The sequence below is a fragment of the Falco punctatus genome (assembly GCF_963210335.1).
Source record: "Falco punctatus genome assembly, chromosome: 5".
NCBI classification, from domain to species: domain Eukaryota; kingdom Metazoa; phylum Chordata; class Aves; order Falconiformes; family Falconidae; genus Falco; species Falco punctatus.
In genome coordinates this window covers 92,142,436-92,157,984 of record NC_137584.1, presented here as the reverse complement: position 1 = coordinate 92,157,984, position 15,549 = coordinate 92,142,436, and the positions used below count along the sequence as shown (strand labels likewise).

The following is a 15,549-nucleotide window of genomic DNA, read 5'->3' as shown; positions in this document are numbered from 1 at the left end:
CAATGCTTCTGATTTTCTTCTAACAGCTGGGGAAAAATTGCATGCTTATGTAAGATGATAAACAGTGCAGGACTGAAGTGTTTCATAAATAAGAAAACACATTCTGTTATTGCATCCTGCCTTTGTACTTATCCTGTATGTTAGTGAAGACTTTCCAAATGTTTACAGTTTCCATAACTGGCGGCTTTGGGAGGAAAAAAATTAATCCTTTTGAAGCAAATGCCATTGATTCATTAATTGCATACTTGTTTTTCACTTTTTATGGATAAACTAGTCTAAAAATTACTTCAAAGGAAAATAAGCTTAAAAGAAGCACCTACTTTAAGATCCTAATATTCAGATTTTACAGCTTAAATGATTTTTTACCTTCTGAAACAGCAAAGACAAGTTGACATGCACCAAGTCTATTTTCCTTAGAAGCTGAAATAAATGTGGAAAGCAGCCAAAGTGAAATAGATCTTTTTTGTATTGTAGAATGCAATGTTTATATTATTTCCTAAATGGGAGGGAAGGAGAGAGGAAGGCCTAAGGATGGAGCAGTTGGTACTTCTAAAAGTGAGTGCAAATAGTGGAGCACACTTAGTAAATTTTTCTCTTGAAAAAACATTTAGGGAAGTTGAACACACAAGAAAAGCTTTAACGTGGTTGACTTTTATGTCAGTGTTAAGAGAAAGATACTTGATCCCTGATGGAGACAGCCCTGAGGAACTCGTATCTTCTCACCATAAGCGCTACAGATCAGGTGTCCTTTAGCTCTTTGTCTGATCAGTGATGATAGAGAGCTCTGAGGCCTGTTAAAGCAATGTTTCTGTAGAAGCCAGAAAATCAAAGCTTTCATAAGCTGTCATAAGAAGAAAGGTAGCTGTTTTCAGCATGCTCCCTCTGAGTGATCAGAGCAGCTTGCCCTGTGAGTCTTCCCTGCTTTCCTGGACATTGTACTGAAACCCTGATGTGCCGTTCCCCTGTGTCACTGGTATCTCTTTTCAGTAAGTATCTTGACTTCATTTTGGGCCAGTCATGTGGAGGATCTTCTCCCCTCCCCATACAGAGTCACTTCAGTACACGTTTTATTGGTAGTTACTTGTAGCTTTCAACATAGCATTCACTCTTTTATGTCCCTTCTGACTTGGCATGAAGAAGGCTCTTCTGTTGTCTAGTGTATTACTTATTGGTTATCCCATAATGAAGTGTGGTACCAGGGGGAAACTATTACTCTGGGGAGAAAATGAAGAGAAAATAATCTCGCAACAGTAATTAGAGAAAATGTGTATTTTCATAATTTATAAAGGAGCTAGACTGGCTGAGAGTATGGAGGACAAGTAAGCTGCTTCCTTATCTTTTGGTTTGCATTTTTTCAGGTGTTAGTTCATTTGTTGTTTGTCTTATGTTGCTGAGAGTGTCCTGCTGAATTCACGGTCTTCTGTGCTAGGTGTAACGATACTTCTCCGTCATAGTTCATCACATGGCCTTGAGCTCTCCAGTGAGCTTCAAATGCTATTACGTGCCGCGCCGGATCGTTTTCATTGGATAGACAACTTAAGATGTCTCTTCTCATTTCTCCCCTAACCATGTTGCCAGATAATTTTCCACTGAGGCTTTTAATCCACCTGCAAAATGAGATTAATAGTGACACTTGGGGAAACTTTATTTTATTATAAATGAGCCTAGAACCCACCCTTGTGAATAAAGCAGGTGATAATGATGCATGTATCCAATGCCTGAGCAAGGCCTGTGTTTCAGGTGAAGAATCCTGCCACAGGCAAAGCAGTTGTTGGGGTATTGAGGAATATACCAAAGAGAGTAAGAAGGGTACTTGCTCCTTTATACGTGGCTGAACTTGCTCCAGTACCTGTGTGCTCACAGAGGTAGTTGGAGGTGTTAATCCGAATTTGGGGATTGACCACTCCTACCCTTGTGGCAATCACATGAACGCATGCATCAAATACTGAAAAAAAGAAATATAACATGGTACAAACAACACTGGTGAGAATCTTGAGCTTCATACCTGGTTTCCAGTTGGTTTGGAGTTTTGGTTGTTTGGTGGGGGAGGGGACAGAGGTGTTTGTGTTTTGGAGCTTTTTAGTGGTTTTCTTTTTTTTTGAAGGCTAGAGAGGTTTTCTGTCCATCAGTGGTCTTTGAAGGCAAGTCTGTGCCCACTATGATGACAGCTGTTCACCTGGCCTTGTGCTGCTTTTATGGGGACGCTATCTGTTGGTGCTTGGGTAGTCTGCAGAATTGTGTGGGTGAGGTGGGGCTTAAGATGTGAATTTGCTGCCTCTTTGAGGAGTGCCATACTACATCTTTAAATGGTTCCGAACTCAGACAAAGGTGAGATCTTTAATGTGTAAAAACAAAACTTAAATCATGCAAGGAGATTATTTGGGTGTAATCAGAAAGCTGTCCCTTTAGTACAGTTGTTACTCATTTGGCAACAATATATTTTTCTCTACCCTAACTCATGGAGAACCTAATTTGGTTTCTCATTCAGACAAAGACAGGATTTCCATTTGGGATACTGCTTTCACTCCCTTAAGAATAAACTTTTGGAGATGTTGGCAACTGCATGTTTGCATTTCTGTGACAGTGACACTCATGATGGATGTGATGATAATAGCTGAAAAGGTTGCAAAGAGGAAAGTGCTTATTTTATCCTTAGCACACTGTGCTAAGTTAACATACCTTCCTTTGTCCTCTTGTGTAGCTCAGATGTCAGCTGTTTGTATGAGTTTCTTCTCAGCGTAGGTCTTCCAAGGTGACTTGAGGACTTTGTCCTCATGACTGAGAGGTGAGGATTTGACTCCTTCCAGTAATTCTGTGGTCATGGAGAAGGTGGTGTGAGGGCAGGTTCTGCCTGTTATGCAGTAGAAGCATCTGTGCCAGGATGTGAGGAACTCGCACATACCACTGCAAAGGCAAAAATACCTCCTGCCCCCACTAAGGCCAGGCTCCTTCCTGGTGCTGGCATTACAGATGCACATGCATCATGTGGAAGTGGGCAATGCCTCTTAACAAAAGATTATAAATAAGCAACCTTTTAGCACTTAGTGTGTTTGAAATACTGAAGTAGAAAACTGGATCAGACATTGAAACACATCCTGGCCTGTAGCAAACTGTTTTTAAAGCTTGAAAAAATGCACAATAGACAAACAGGAACTGAAGAAGGGCAGGATTGGTGTAAGTTACAAGAAACGAAAAACTGCCTGTGAGAGATGTGGGGGAAAACACATATCTGCAATCTGTAAGTCTCTCCAGTTGCAAAAAAACTCCAAGGTGAACATAAATGGGAGGTGAAACACTATAAATGTATGTGTTGGATCGCAATACAAAGCAAAGAGGTGGTGTGCAATGAAAAGAGGAGAAGGGAGATAATGCTGTGGGATATTTCAGGGGTAAACAGTATTGCTAAGCTATTAATGACTCTTTGATAGTACAGCAGGTGATGTTCTGATCGCTTCGTAGTTGAAAGTTGCCAAGTGAAGATTATAATTTAATATATATAAAAGCAAAGCTAACATACCAGCATATCAAATTTCTGATGCTATTGTGTCAGATTGCTTTAATTAAAAATTGTTTTACTGCCACATATTCAACACGGAAACATAATGGACATGCACTTTTCAGAGCTTGCTTGGGTTAACAGCATGGAGGATGAACTTCAGGGGGAAAAAAAAAAGTTTTCAACACAGAGGACATACTGAGAGCACACTGTTAGGATTTATGTTGCTAACTTTGGGACCTGATTGTATACAGCAGTGAAATGGTCTTGTACTCTTGTTAACAAACCTTAAGTTACAGTTTCTAAGACACCTGCAGTAGTAGGTCTAGAAAGAAGAGAGAAAGTCCACCAGGAGCAAAGAAAAGGAAGCCAAGTCTAAAAGCTCATGACACTTCATCTTGTTGAGAAGTAAATAGAAATTCAGGGGAAAAACCAGAAGTGGAACATAAACATGAAGGAGAATTTGTAGAAATGATGGTATCACACAAGAGTACCAGGAATAATCCCCTCTATTCAGCTCTGAAAACTTCAAGCTAACTTCTCATTATTTAAAGAAACTAACTGATGACTTCTTAGGAATCAGTTTAGGTTAGAAGCTGGAAAAATGATTGAGATATCTAAACGAACGAAATGTTGCCAGTAAGTCACATTTAGTCTTACTGCTTATTTTGGAAACTACCAATACCCTTAAACTGAAAGGTGTAAAAAGGAAATGTTATCTGAGCAAAGACAAATGTGGACCAGCATTGTCTTTATTTGCTCAGATCTGGTGTTTTAAAAAAACTTATCTTGAAGTTTAAGACTCTCCAAATAATTCTGACTTCAATGTAAAATAAAATGCATGCAATCTTTATTTTTAGCTTCAGTTTGATTTCTTTCTTTCTTTCTTTTTTGATATTATGTTAAACAAATCTGCTAAAAACTAAGTACACAATACTGGGTTTCAAGTGAGTATATTTTGGTACTAAAGTATTTTATTTTTCTCTTCTAGCCTCTTGTAGTGCCTCATAGAATTCATTCGACAAGTAGAAATGTGAGAGAAGAAAAGACACGCTCTGAAATAAACTGTAAGCATGTGTAATATGACAACATGAAATACTGTTAAAATAATCATTAATATTCACTTACGGTTCAACTGTTATTCTGGGTATCTGACATATATAGAGACGTTTTAGTGATATATAGGAAAACAAAAACTTATGCCATTTCACTTACGGTTCTAGATGACTGTGCCAAAGAAAGATCAGTGTAAAATGTTTGAATACACAGTTTGTCAGCACTTCAGCAGATATCACTGTTGCTTCATCTTAATTGAACAGGATGCAACCTAAGCTTTCCTGACAGCTCATTGGTATAGCTTCATACGGTATTCCAGCAAGGATATTTGGAGTGATGCCAGATTCTGCTGAATGACAGAGGAAGATGTTTTTTTTCTTCCTCAATTTAGTATCTTGTTGTAGTTTTTGCTTTTGAATTGGAAGAGTCATGGGAAAGGAGGGGATTGATCACTGGCCATTAAAAGTAGACTCCATCCCCCAAATTGTAATCATTCTTTTGCTTGAATTAAATCAGAGCAATACTTGGAGCTTTTTGACTAGTTGTCTTGCCTTAGGCTAAAATTGAGGAGAGGAGTGTTAAAGAGTATCTGCCAAAGAGGTGTCCAAGAAGATCCGATTAGCTCTCTCCAGGCTTCATTCAAGGCTCTTTAGTGCTAGTGAATCTCCCAAAACAACTGATCCAAGAGTGAGTTCACACAATAGATGTGTTTTTTCTATAAATTATAGCTGTATTGGTCTTCTGAAGAAGGTGCTTCACTACCCTATTTGCCAAATGGTTTTCCTGATTCTTCTAGTGAGTAGGTGAGGCAGATGATGATTGTGCTGCCTTTGTGATGCAAGAGTACTTTGTGTCCTGTTAGTTTCTACCAAATCGGGTATGTCCATGTGTCAGAAGTTTCCATCAGTGGGGATAATATATGCTCATTAAACTGGATATTTTTTTTTGTTAGTCATTGGAGCTAATTTTTGTCTAACTATAGTCCAACTTAAATTCTTGTTTTCTTTTTCTCCTTTTTAGTTGGTCAAGTAAAATTTGATCCACCCTTGAGGAAAGAGACAGAGCCACATCATGAATTTGTGAGTAATAAGCAGCACCAGCTATGCTCTGCACATTGATCCCTGCAAATATCTGTGGGCAAGAAATCCAGGATGTGTAGCATACTCCCTTAGTGCCACTGAACTTGGTAGTAATTTTCCTGACGAGTCGTGACATATTGGTCCCAAACTTTTTGGTGCATTACACTATATGCAGCAAGACCCCTATTCGTGGCCTCTGCCAGGTGTGATGTATGTGCTAAGCAACAGCCCTTTGTTTTCTAGAGTTCCTCTATCCTTTATACCTCATTGCCAAGTATGTCATTCCCTTTATTTATAGACTTGGTTTTTTTTAATTGTAAAATTACTGTGTGTACTCAAATGTTTCTCTCCCTATTGAGAATGATTGATAATGGAAATAATAAAATTGAGAGCCTGGGAAAGAGGTATGATGCATTTTAAAAGAAAACTGGAGTTTTTTGGGGTTGCTATTTCCCCATGCAAACAATCTTTCTGTGGTCCTGCATCAAACCTGAGCCATGCTGAATCTGGAAGTTGACATACTCTGTGAAGGTGTATTGCCAATGTTTTCTTCCTATGGACTTGGCAGTACAAGGGATATGAGAACTCAGGCAGTGAGGGAAAAGGTGTCTGTGCTGTCTCACACGTGATTGCAGTAGCTTCTATGGAGACTGTTGCTTTCCACATTGGTGCACCTGGGCAGTTTCTTCACATTCCTGGATAAGACACCCCTTTGGTTCCTCAGTGCAGACTTCTACGTTCTCTGTTTTTCTAAGGTGGGTGTTAAGGTGAAAAAGCTGGCGTGGTACATAGGTGGGAGGGACATTGCCTTTGCTCTGAGCTGGTTTGGGGAAGGGCGTGTGCCTAGGAACGCACTTCCTGTTGTATACTCTACAAACCATGTGTGAGTGGGATTTCTGATGCAGATTTCCTTGTATTGCTCTGTAGTTGTACTAAAATCTCCTTTCCCATGCCTTGTCCTTTGGTAGTGGGTCAACTGGCGCTGGGTGTATGAGCATGTGTATAATCTTGCTCTTCCTCAGCAACTGGCTGGACAGGTAGTCTGCAGTTTCTGGTGACTGAGATGGAGGAGAATAGTTTGCCAAACCACATGTAGGACTTAGGCAATTATTTCAGATATGTTACATAGAACTTGACATAACTGCATAAGCCATCATTTAGAAGCCCTGGTTATACAAATGTTTATTGAATATGGTAGTAAAGGCATAGTGTTTCTACCATAAACCTGTCAGTTAACTCAAGATGATTATTTAATTCCAAGTTACCCTGGCTTTGCTTCCCTGTTGCATTGTCTGGATTATAAAGAAAAGAGAATAGGTAGCATTGTGTAGTTCAAATTTATAATGCTTTTGCTCCTTAAGGATTTTATTTATTTATACACAAAATTATAATTGCAAAAAAGTGCTAATGGAGAAGCTCAAGTTTTAAAAATACTTTTTCCGTTTCTTTCTTGTTTTTTCAGTCACTGACGATACAAATCAGATATTAGACAACTTCATGGAGCAGAGCGGTGTTTTTATTACACCATAGGAACCAAAGTTGCTGAACTGGGGAGAGAGATTTTCTGCAGGGATTAAAGCACAACTTTTGAGAGCGCTTCTTTGGCAGGTGTTGTCAGGAGGGTGGAATTGAGCCTTTTCCTACCTTGTGCATTAGCAGTAGGAACCTCTGGACTTGGGAATCTCAGAAGCTCTTGCTGCTCCAAGAAGGAGCTTGAAAGATCCAGATTAATTCTGTTGATAAGAAAAACTTAGTACTGTCTATTTCTGTCAGAGTTTGCATATTTGAAACCTGTCCAAAGAACTTGCCTCATCTCCCTGTCTGTAAGGAAGACCTATAACTGCTAGTTTGGATCTTTCTGAAGAGGGAAATGAACTGCTGCACTGCTCATATCAGAATGAAGCACGCAGACCTGGTGTGTCCGTTCCAGATTAAGCAGAGCTGTTATTTTGAAAATGATAATGTTGGGTCTAGAGACCAAAGATGGAAAAAAACATACTTTGTCATTAGACGTAGAACTAATGGACAATTTAAATTGGCGTGTCTAATTAAAGAATGGATGCTCTAGCAGAGCCTTAGCACAAAATAGGCTGAGGGAGAAGTTCATAAGTCTCCACGCTCTGGGAGAGAAAGTCTTTTAAATGGAAGTGGGAGCAAGAGATGCCTGTCTCTTTCTCCAGCATTAACAGTGTGGATACCTTTTGATTAAAGCAGTTCTTTTGACCTTTTTGCTTCTATCTCACTAAAGCATGCTTGAATTTTATGCTCATTTACTCATGGATATGAATGTGCAAGCCGAAAGACTGGACTACTGCAGCATGATGAGTTGTTTTTGGTGGGGCCCTGAGATGTTAAACTGGTACATACTTGCCTCTTACTGAGGCGGTTTGTCACCCATTACCACAGCTCAGGTGATGAACAATAATTCAATGTTTTGGTGTGATCTGGTAGTGGTTTTGTAACGTGACCAAACCCTTAGTTGTGTTTTACCCCTGTCCCCAGAACTGTCTTAACGTGATTTGAGTTTCAACTAACAAGTTTTTTTTAAGTAAGAAAATTTCCCTTTATGTGTACCTGGCTTTCAGTCACAATGTAAATAACTTGAGTTTCTTGATCTCTGTCTAATGAACAGCCTGACAGTAGCGATTTTTTGGACAGTTCAGAAGAAATATACTACACTGCAAGATCTAACCTGGTATTTTTCATCTTATGCCTTTCTTTGTCAGTGTTAGTTTTGTGTGTGTGTTTTCTTCTTCAAAGCTCATGTTTTGTCTTGTTGGTGTACTGGTGTTTTCATGTGTGCAAAAGCCATTCAGTATAAGGATTAGTCTATATGTGTATTTCTGTAATGTAGAAAGGAATTATTAGTGTGTGCAGTAGTGAAAGTATTTAAACTGTATTCATGTTTAGTTGAATCACTTTTATAGAAGGGGCATAGTATTATTATGCACTCACTCTGATTTCTTTAACTGTCTTACGTTGCATAACTTGTTACTTTTTTTAGAGGTTGATTAAAAATAGAAGAGACTTTCCCTTGATATCTTTGCCTGGTAGTTCCTTCAAATAGTCCCATGAAAGACTATAAAATTATATAAATATAAGTCTCTGAATTCTCCAGATGGTAATTATGTTATGGAATGAATATACGCTTAATACAAATAACAGGAAGTGGGGTCATAAGTGTTTTCAAGGCATTTGGCATAGTTTATAGCCTGATAAATTCTTCTAAGTTTTCTCCTACTGCACTACTAAAAAATTTGGTTTTAACATTACAGTGTAGGAATTACTCTAGAAAGTGAGTTTTCTTTGCTCTTTAGGCACTGTGTGGTTAGAAAAGTAATGCTTTTAAATCTTGGACATCTTCATATACTGTTGAAAAATAACGAAGAAATGTTCTGTACTAGATGAAGAGCATTAGTCTGCTAACTTTGATTTGTGAGACATTTAATATAAGTGCACTGAGGGGAAAATGGAAAATGGGTGTTGGAATGTCTTTTCTTGGATTTTTTTGTTTGCTTGTTTTGGCATCAGTTGGCTTGGTTTGATTTGAATTTGCCAATACTGTAGTTACAGAGAGCTTGGACTGTCTTCCCTGTTCTTGGGCTTTATTATAAAAATGTTGCACAAATGTTTTGAGATCAGTACTTCAGATTTCTCTGTGTGTGGTGAAACATTTTCATCCTGTGCAGTTGCTCTGGTTTTGGGAGTGTGGTTTTAGTTTTTCAATTTGGTTTGATCTTGGTTTTGTCTTTTTAGTTTATTAATTTTAAAAATGTCTGTTTCACGTTACTTTGTTGCATGTCTTGCTAGCCTAATATCTGCAGGTCTAAGACAAATGAGAACATGACTCTTTACTGGACTGTCCTTTTCCATCCATGGCAGCTTATGTAGTTACCATGCATGTTACCTTTTTAAAATTTGACACCTATGATGTGGTTACCCTTAAAAATTATTCCTCTCCTTTGCTTCTTCCCTCTCCTTCCACCTCTCTGCTCCTGAAACAACTACCTGGATGCACCAGAAAAAAGGAGAAATTCAGTACGGGTCTTGTTTGCAGGGAAAATTCAGTGTCCAAGCCCCAGTATCCCTTCATGCAAATGGACAAGATAGTACTTCTCTTTAATCTTCTACAAATATACCTCATACCTAAATAAATAACAGAATATTTTGCTCTAGGTACAAGGCTCTCTTTTTCAGGATAGAGCTTTTTTACTTTTTCTGCAACTTGACAACAAGTTTCTCAGTAACATACTGGATACTTTCCATCATTTGAAATTTTCTTGCACATGTTCCTTCCTGACATTTTTTTTGTTCCTCGTGTTCCTATTCTGGTCATTGCGCTGTGTTTTGGTGCTTGTTTTCTGATAATCTCCTTTGCCTCAGGAGCTGCAGAAGTATGCTGGACTCAAAAAAGACATTAAAATAAAAAAAGTCTTACCTTATGTGCACGTTAGACTTTACACAGGGTACAAAAGGTAGACCTCAAACAAAGGCTTCTCCCATGTTTTTCCACTGTCTTCCTGTGTACTTTAAAAGCAGTTGTTTGGATACAGACTCAAATAAGTGGGAGAGCTGAGCATTGCATTTCCAGTGAGTAAATGGTTTAAATCAAAGTAATCTTCTCTAAAATACGTACACCTTTGTTCTAGAACAATTTTAAAATGTTATGCTGTTGATCCTGGGAGAAGCACCTGAAAATCCAGTGGCTAACATTGTGTTGTGGCAGCCACCATGATGGCAGTCTTGGGAGTCTATGTGAGTTGACACAGTAGGACCAGATTTCTGTCAGTTGAAGTGTTTTTGCTGTACTTAAGTGTATGTTCAGAAGTAGTCTTGAGTATATATGACATCCTGAGGAAGAACGTGCAACTCCTGCCAGGGTTTTTTCCCCACCAGATCAGTTCCCCATTTGGGTTCCCTGTGTGGCATTGCAAATGGCTGTGTCAGTATGGTGGAGGGAGATGCACGGAGGAGAGAGGAGCCAGGAGTAAGGGCTGTTAAATCCAGCTTCTGCAGAGCTGTTGCTGTGTATGTAACTGTGTCCATCTCTCAAAGGTGATGTGTTGTAGATATGAGTGGCGGGGTCTGGGAACATTTCTGGGAAACTGAGCTTACTGTGTTCTGATTCAAAACAAAAGGTCATGTTGGGCAAATAAATGTTTTTGTTCGGGTTATCTTCATCTGCAATGAAATATTGTGGCAAAAACTTTTTTCCCTTTCATAGTGAGCAGAAAAATAATTCTGGTTCATATACAGTAGACTGAGCTGCATACCTTGTCAAGTTATAAAATACCATCAGAGATCCCCTAAAAAAGATGAGGTATGAAGGCACCCCTGGAGATCTCTAGCCTACTCCTGCTTAAAACAGGGGCAACTTCTAAGCTAGATCCAGAGATTACTTCGGGCTTGTCCAGTTGAAGTTTCTCAGGATGGAGACAACCGAGCATCTCTAGGCCCTGTCCCAGAGCTGTGCTGCTCCCACGGGAGGGAGTTGATTGCTTATGGCCAAATGGCATTTGTTCCTGGTGCCTCTGGTGCTTTCGCTGTGCACCTGAGAGGAGTCTAGCTCTGTCTTCTCTACATCGTGCTGCGGGATAGCTGAAGACAGCAGTTACTTTGTCCAGGCTACAAAAGCTCTGTTCTGTCAGCCTTTCCTATTGTGTCATTTATTCTATCACTTGAACAATCTTTGTGGCCTTCTGCTGGCTTCCCTCCAGTCTGTCAATGTCTTTTTCCTGGGAAGCCCAGAACTGGACACCACATGTGGGTGTGGCCTTCCATGTGCTAAATAGAGGTGATAACCCCCTCTGGCTTCGCCGTGCTTGGCCTTTGCTGCAGTTGCCCTGCCTGCCCCCAGCCACCTTGGTCTGTCCTAGCTGCAGGACTTGGTTGGCTATGTTAAACCTCATGGGGCTTTGTTGTCTACTCCTCCAGCTTATTGAGGGAGCTGACTAGCAGCCCACTCTTTTCTGTTTGCGTGTGTGGTTTTGTTTGGTTTTTTTGGGGGCTGATTATTTTTTTTAATTAGCAAGTGGTCTCATAATAATGTTGGCCGGCTTCCTTAGCAACTTGGATGCGTTCCACCTGGTCCCAGTCTGCATCATACTAACTGATTTGTAACACCATAGCCAGTGATTTTCTTTTTCTTTGTATTAGGGGAAAAATTTAATGTTTCCACTTTAATTTAGTCCGGAATATTCAACACACAGTGAAAAGTGTTAAATTCTACTGGGTTGGAAAGTTACAAAGGAGTTGAACAGAGCTTGGATTTGATATCTCAGCTTCCAACCTACAGTTACTTTTCAATTGTTAGGAATTCATTTTAGACTACTTTAGCAAGGAATTCAGTAAGGGTCTTGCAGTTACTATGCGATCTGCACTGTTGTATTTGCCAGATGCTTTTGTACATTTGGCTGGTCCTGTTTAAATGATTTGGTCATGATTGGTGTTTGTTTTGTTTTGTCTTATAAATATATTCTGGGCTTAATAATTTGTAGTAGGTTTCAGTAACAGTTAATGTTTCAGCATACAGCATAGCTATTCTGTGTTAGTTAATTATTTCCGACAGGAAAACTAAAATACTGGTAGGAAAGTATTGAACTGAAGAAGTCAATGTAGGTAATGGAGAACTTTGCCCAGAAGCCTTTTTTGTTCATTTTAAGTCGTTTTTCTCCTCACTACGTGGGCATACATACACTCTTCCTTTTGTTACAAGCTGTGAAGACTCCTATCCAAGTAGTTGCCATATGTTTTAGAATTAGGTTAGCTATCAGTGCTGAATTTCAGAGAGTCTTCATATTTTGTTCAGCTGTAGGTAACAAAACAAGTGGAAATGGGGAAGAAAGTGCCAAAGGGTTTAGGATGCTGGTTTTGCTCTTTCTTTTCCTTCCTTGTATGTTTTGGGTATTTTCTGCTTTGGCAACAGTAATTGAGCAAATGAGATGTTCAATTCCATCACTAGAAGGCAGTTTGAAAGTGCTGCATACAATTGCCTGTTGTATTGAGGCCTTACTGTAGCTAGTTAGGGTAGTGATGTTCCATTATATGGGTATGAAATAGCGCTGTTTGTGCCAAGTGGACATCCACAGATAAAATGCATAGAAAAATTAAATACAAGGGAAAAGTGGAACAATGGTTGTGTAGCACCAATGCACAGTAAAACCATAGTTAGTCACCAAGAAAGAATTATATTTAGCATGTTTAAAAAAAATATACCTATAACTTAGTATTTCTGTTGTGCTAAGCTATCCAAAAGAAGTTCAAGAATGCACTTTTTAATGAAAAAAAAAGGCATTAAAAGTATAGGATATGCATTAGGTAGTATGACTCTTCTGTAAAATTAGCATCCTGTTTTATGAAGCAGTGTGATAAGTATTGCTTAATCTTTTTACTGAGAAGGAGGTCTGTATGTGCCGCCTTGTTTGATATGTTAGTAGTCCAAAGGTGATTTGTATTCTTTGAAATTCAGAGTTACTTCCCCAGCGCTTTGTGGATTTAAAGTCTTGATGTTGCCACTTCAAATGATCTTGTTTCTCACTAGATTTCAGGAACAGAAAGTGTAGGAAGTAACTGTGAATTGCTGATTCACTGTATACATTAAGTTTTGGGTTTTGAAGGACTGAACACCTAAAAAATTCCAGTACAGCTCAGCCCTACAGAACAAATTAGGAACATAAGACTGGTCAAAGGTACAGTAATTAATTAATTGGGAAATTCTTCAGAAAATAAATAGCCGGTTTTGAAATTGAAACTGCAGGAGGTATAGTAGATTTGATCACTCCTGGGGAATTTGTTTTATAGCACGGCCTTACCACCAAATTTGACTTTGTTTTGAGGAAATCTTTATGCTGTTTTTAGTCATTGATTACTTTGTATATGTGATTTATCTGAAGGTGTGATTTACCTTTCTACATGACTTCTTAACTGATTATTATCCAGGCTGTTGAGAAGAACTGGTAATTACTCTCCATATTACCTTTTTATCATTGCCAGCAAATAGCATTCTGTCTTGTACCCAGTTGTGTTGGTTCAGGAATGGGTTGTTGGTAACCTGAGGCTAAATGCAGAATAATCTGGGATTTCATCTTTGATTTAACACCAAGATTATTGACCCTTCTCATTCCTGCTGCCTGTAGATCTTGAGATTCTCTTGGAAAATATCTTGTCTAGTTGCTCAGATTTATTCAGTGTGAATGTTGTCTGATCTAAAAAGAATTTTATTTAACTAATCGGCTTTGTACGTATGTTCAAAGAAAATGCTAATGTAGACTCATAAAGTTGTTGGGTTACTTTAGGGATGCAGGAGAGCTTTTATTACATTCTTTTATTAAAGCTATTAACAGCTTTTATTAAGCTAGTTGTTGCACCATTTAGTAATTAGTGCTAATCTGTTCTTACCAGTGGGAATCCATAACTGATTAAGACTTCTCTTTTGTTGAAAAATACCTTTGTTTAGCTTTAAAAAAATCTAGTTATACTGGTTGTTCTGATAAAGTCTAACAGCTCACTGGAGGCTTTGCAGGATACATGCAGTATTTACTGATGTTTTTATATCTAGTATCTAGCTAGAAAGTTTATATATGGAATAGAGGGTACAAGAAAAAATGTGTTGTGCTTCTTAAAAGCTCTCTAGCCCAAAGTATCTATCTGTCAAGGGTGCAGAACAAGGAATTTCAGTAGCAGTGGATTGCTTCACCCCAAATGTGGGGTGAAAGCCAGCAATATTAAAGGGATTAGAAGAACACTAACAAGCTAGTTAAGGGGAAAAAAAAAAATCCAGTTAGAATCATAGTCAAATAAATACTAATAGGCAGCACAATAGTAGACTGGATCAAAACAAAGCTTTTGTCTTTTTAAAGCATTGAAGTAATTCTGGCAGATGCAATTTTTCATTTAAAAAAATTAAGGCTAAAAACGTTTGGTGACAGATGAAGGCTCTTTACATTTTATGGAGATTTGCCTGTTTTCTCTCACGAGCTTTCCTGTCATTGCTGACAATATATAGAGCCATGTATTGTACAGTGTGTAAATTAAAATGGGCCGATGTTTTAGCTCTGCCCAGCATGTGATCTTGCCCACTTCTGATCAGTGTGATTCTGCAATGTGTAGGCAAAACGTTTGTCACTTCAAGGTGAAAATCTCAGATTTCTTTATGTTAATCTGGGGTTGTGTTTCTCAACAGCCTCCCAGTCTTTGTTCTGATGTCCTCTTATGTAGACTCACACAACCTGTTTAACCTCCTTGTTTATGAGTCTGGTGACATCTTATGTTTTAAGTCATGGTATTTTCTGCTCTAGAGCCTGAAACCTCAAAATACCTGTGCTTATGTGTGAAAGTTCTTGAGGTTGTATGGAAGTACTCAGTAAAGAAAGCTAGATCTGTGTTTCTTTGTGGTGGACTGGAGTACATCAACTGGTGATGAGGACCAGCAGAAGGGGATTGCCAGGATAAGGTGACAGATGCTGGGGGTGAGGAAGAGACTTGACATTGCAGAAGGCCTAGAGTGGCCTTTCTTGAGGGAAGGAGACTTGCTGAGCTTGTTTGGAGCAAGGAGCAGGAGGAATTGAGACCAGGGCATAGGAGGAGGATGAAACTTTGAAGCAGGAAGGTAAGGGTAGCAGAAGAGATCAAAGATGCCCATGACTGAGGCCTGACCCCTTTCATCTGCCACCTTGCAGGTCCCAGGTCACGTTCCTAGGGAGGAGCAAGCCAACCTTCCTCCCTGCCAGCACCAGGCTTTCTAGCTCCACAGACAGGTGTCTAGGGGGAAAGTCCGGTGGCCCCTGTGAGTCAGATCCATAGAAGTGGGTGGGAACTGGTGATTTTTGGGGTTTCTTAATTTAATTTCTCTAGAAAAAAAGGTGTGTGATAAAGTTGGTGGAAAGATTGAAAAGTCAGTCTTTCCACAGTTCAGGAAAT

General features: G+C 39.1%; 1 protein-coding gene and 1 long non-coding RNA gene across 12 annotated transcripts in view; one reads left to right on the top strand and one right to left on the bottom strand.

Annotated features, from left to right (window-relative positions):
• The window catches only part of MAP4K3 (mitogen-activated protein kinase kinase kinase kinase 3), an 84,751-nt gene that overhangs the window by 32,156 nt on the left and 37,046 nt on the right, over window positions 1–15,549 (top strand). For 9 of the 11 annotated variants that reach the window (XR_013928338.1, XR_013928339.1, XM_080388650.1 and 6 more), the window contains 3 exons: window positions 4,488–4,563; window positions 5,573–5,631; window positions 8,264–8,326. Coding sequence is in view for 9 of the 11 variants with exons in the window: in XM_080388650.1 (XP_080244776.1) it covers window positions 4,488–4,563; window positions 5,573–5,631; window positions 8,264–8,326 (198 nt within the window). In the remaining 2 variants the exon portion in view is untranslated. The remainder of the gene's footprint in view (window positions 1–4,487; window positions 4,564–5,572; window positions 5,632–8,263; window positions 8,327–15,549) is intronic. The other 2 variants (XM_080388652.1, XM_080388651.1) reach the window with 1 other exon arrangement.
• Window positions 21–4,480, bottom strand: LOC308064347. Its single transcript, XR_013928343.1, has 2 exons — window positions 2,923–4,480; window positions 21–2,871 (listed from the first exon to the last, which is right to left on the bottom strand). It is a non-coding gene; the product is annotated as an uncharacterized lncRNA (long non-coding RNA).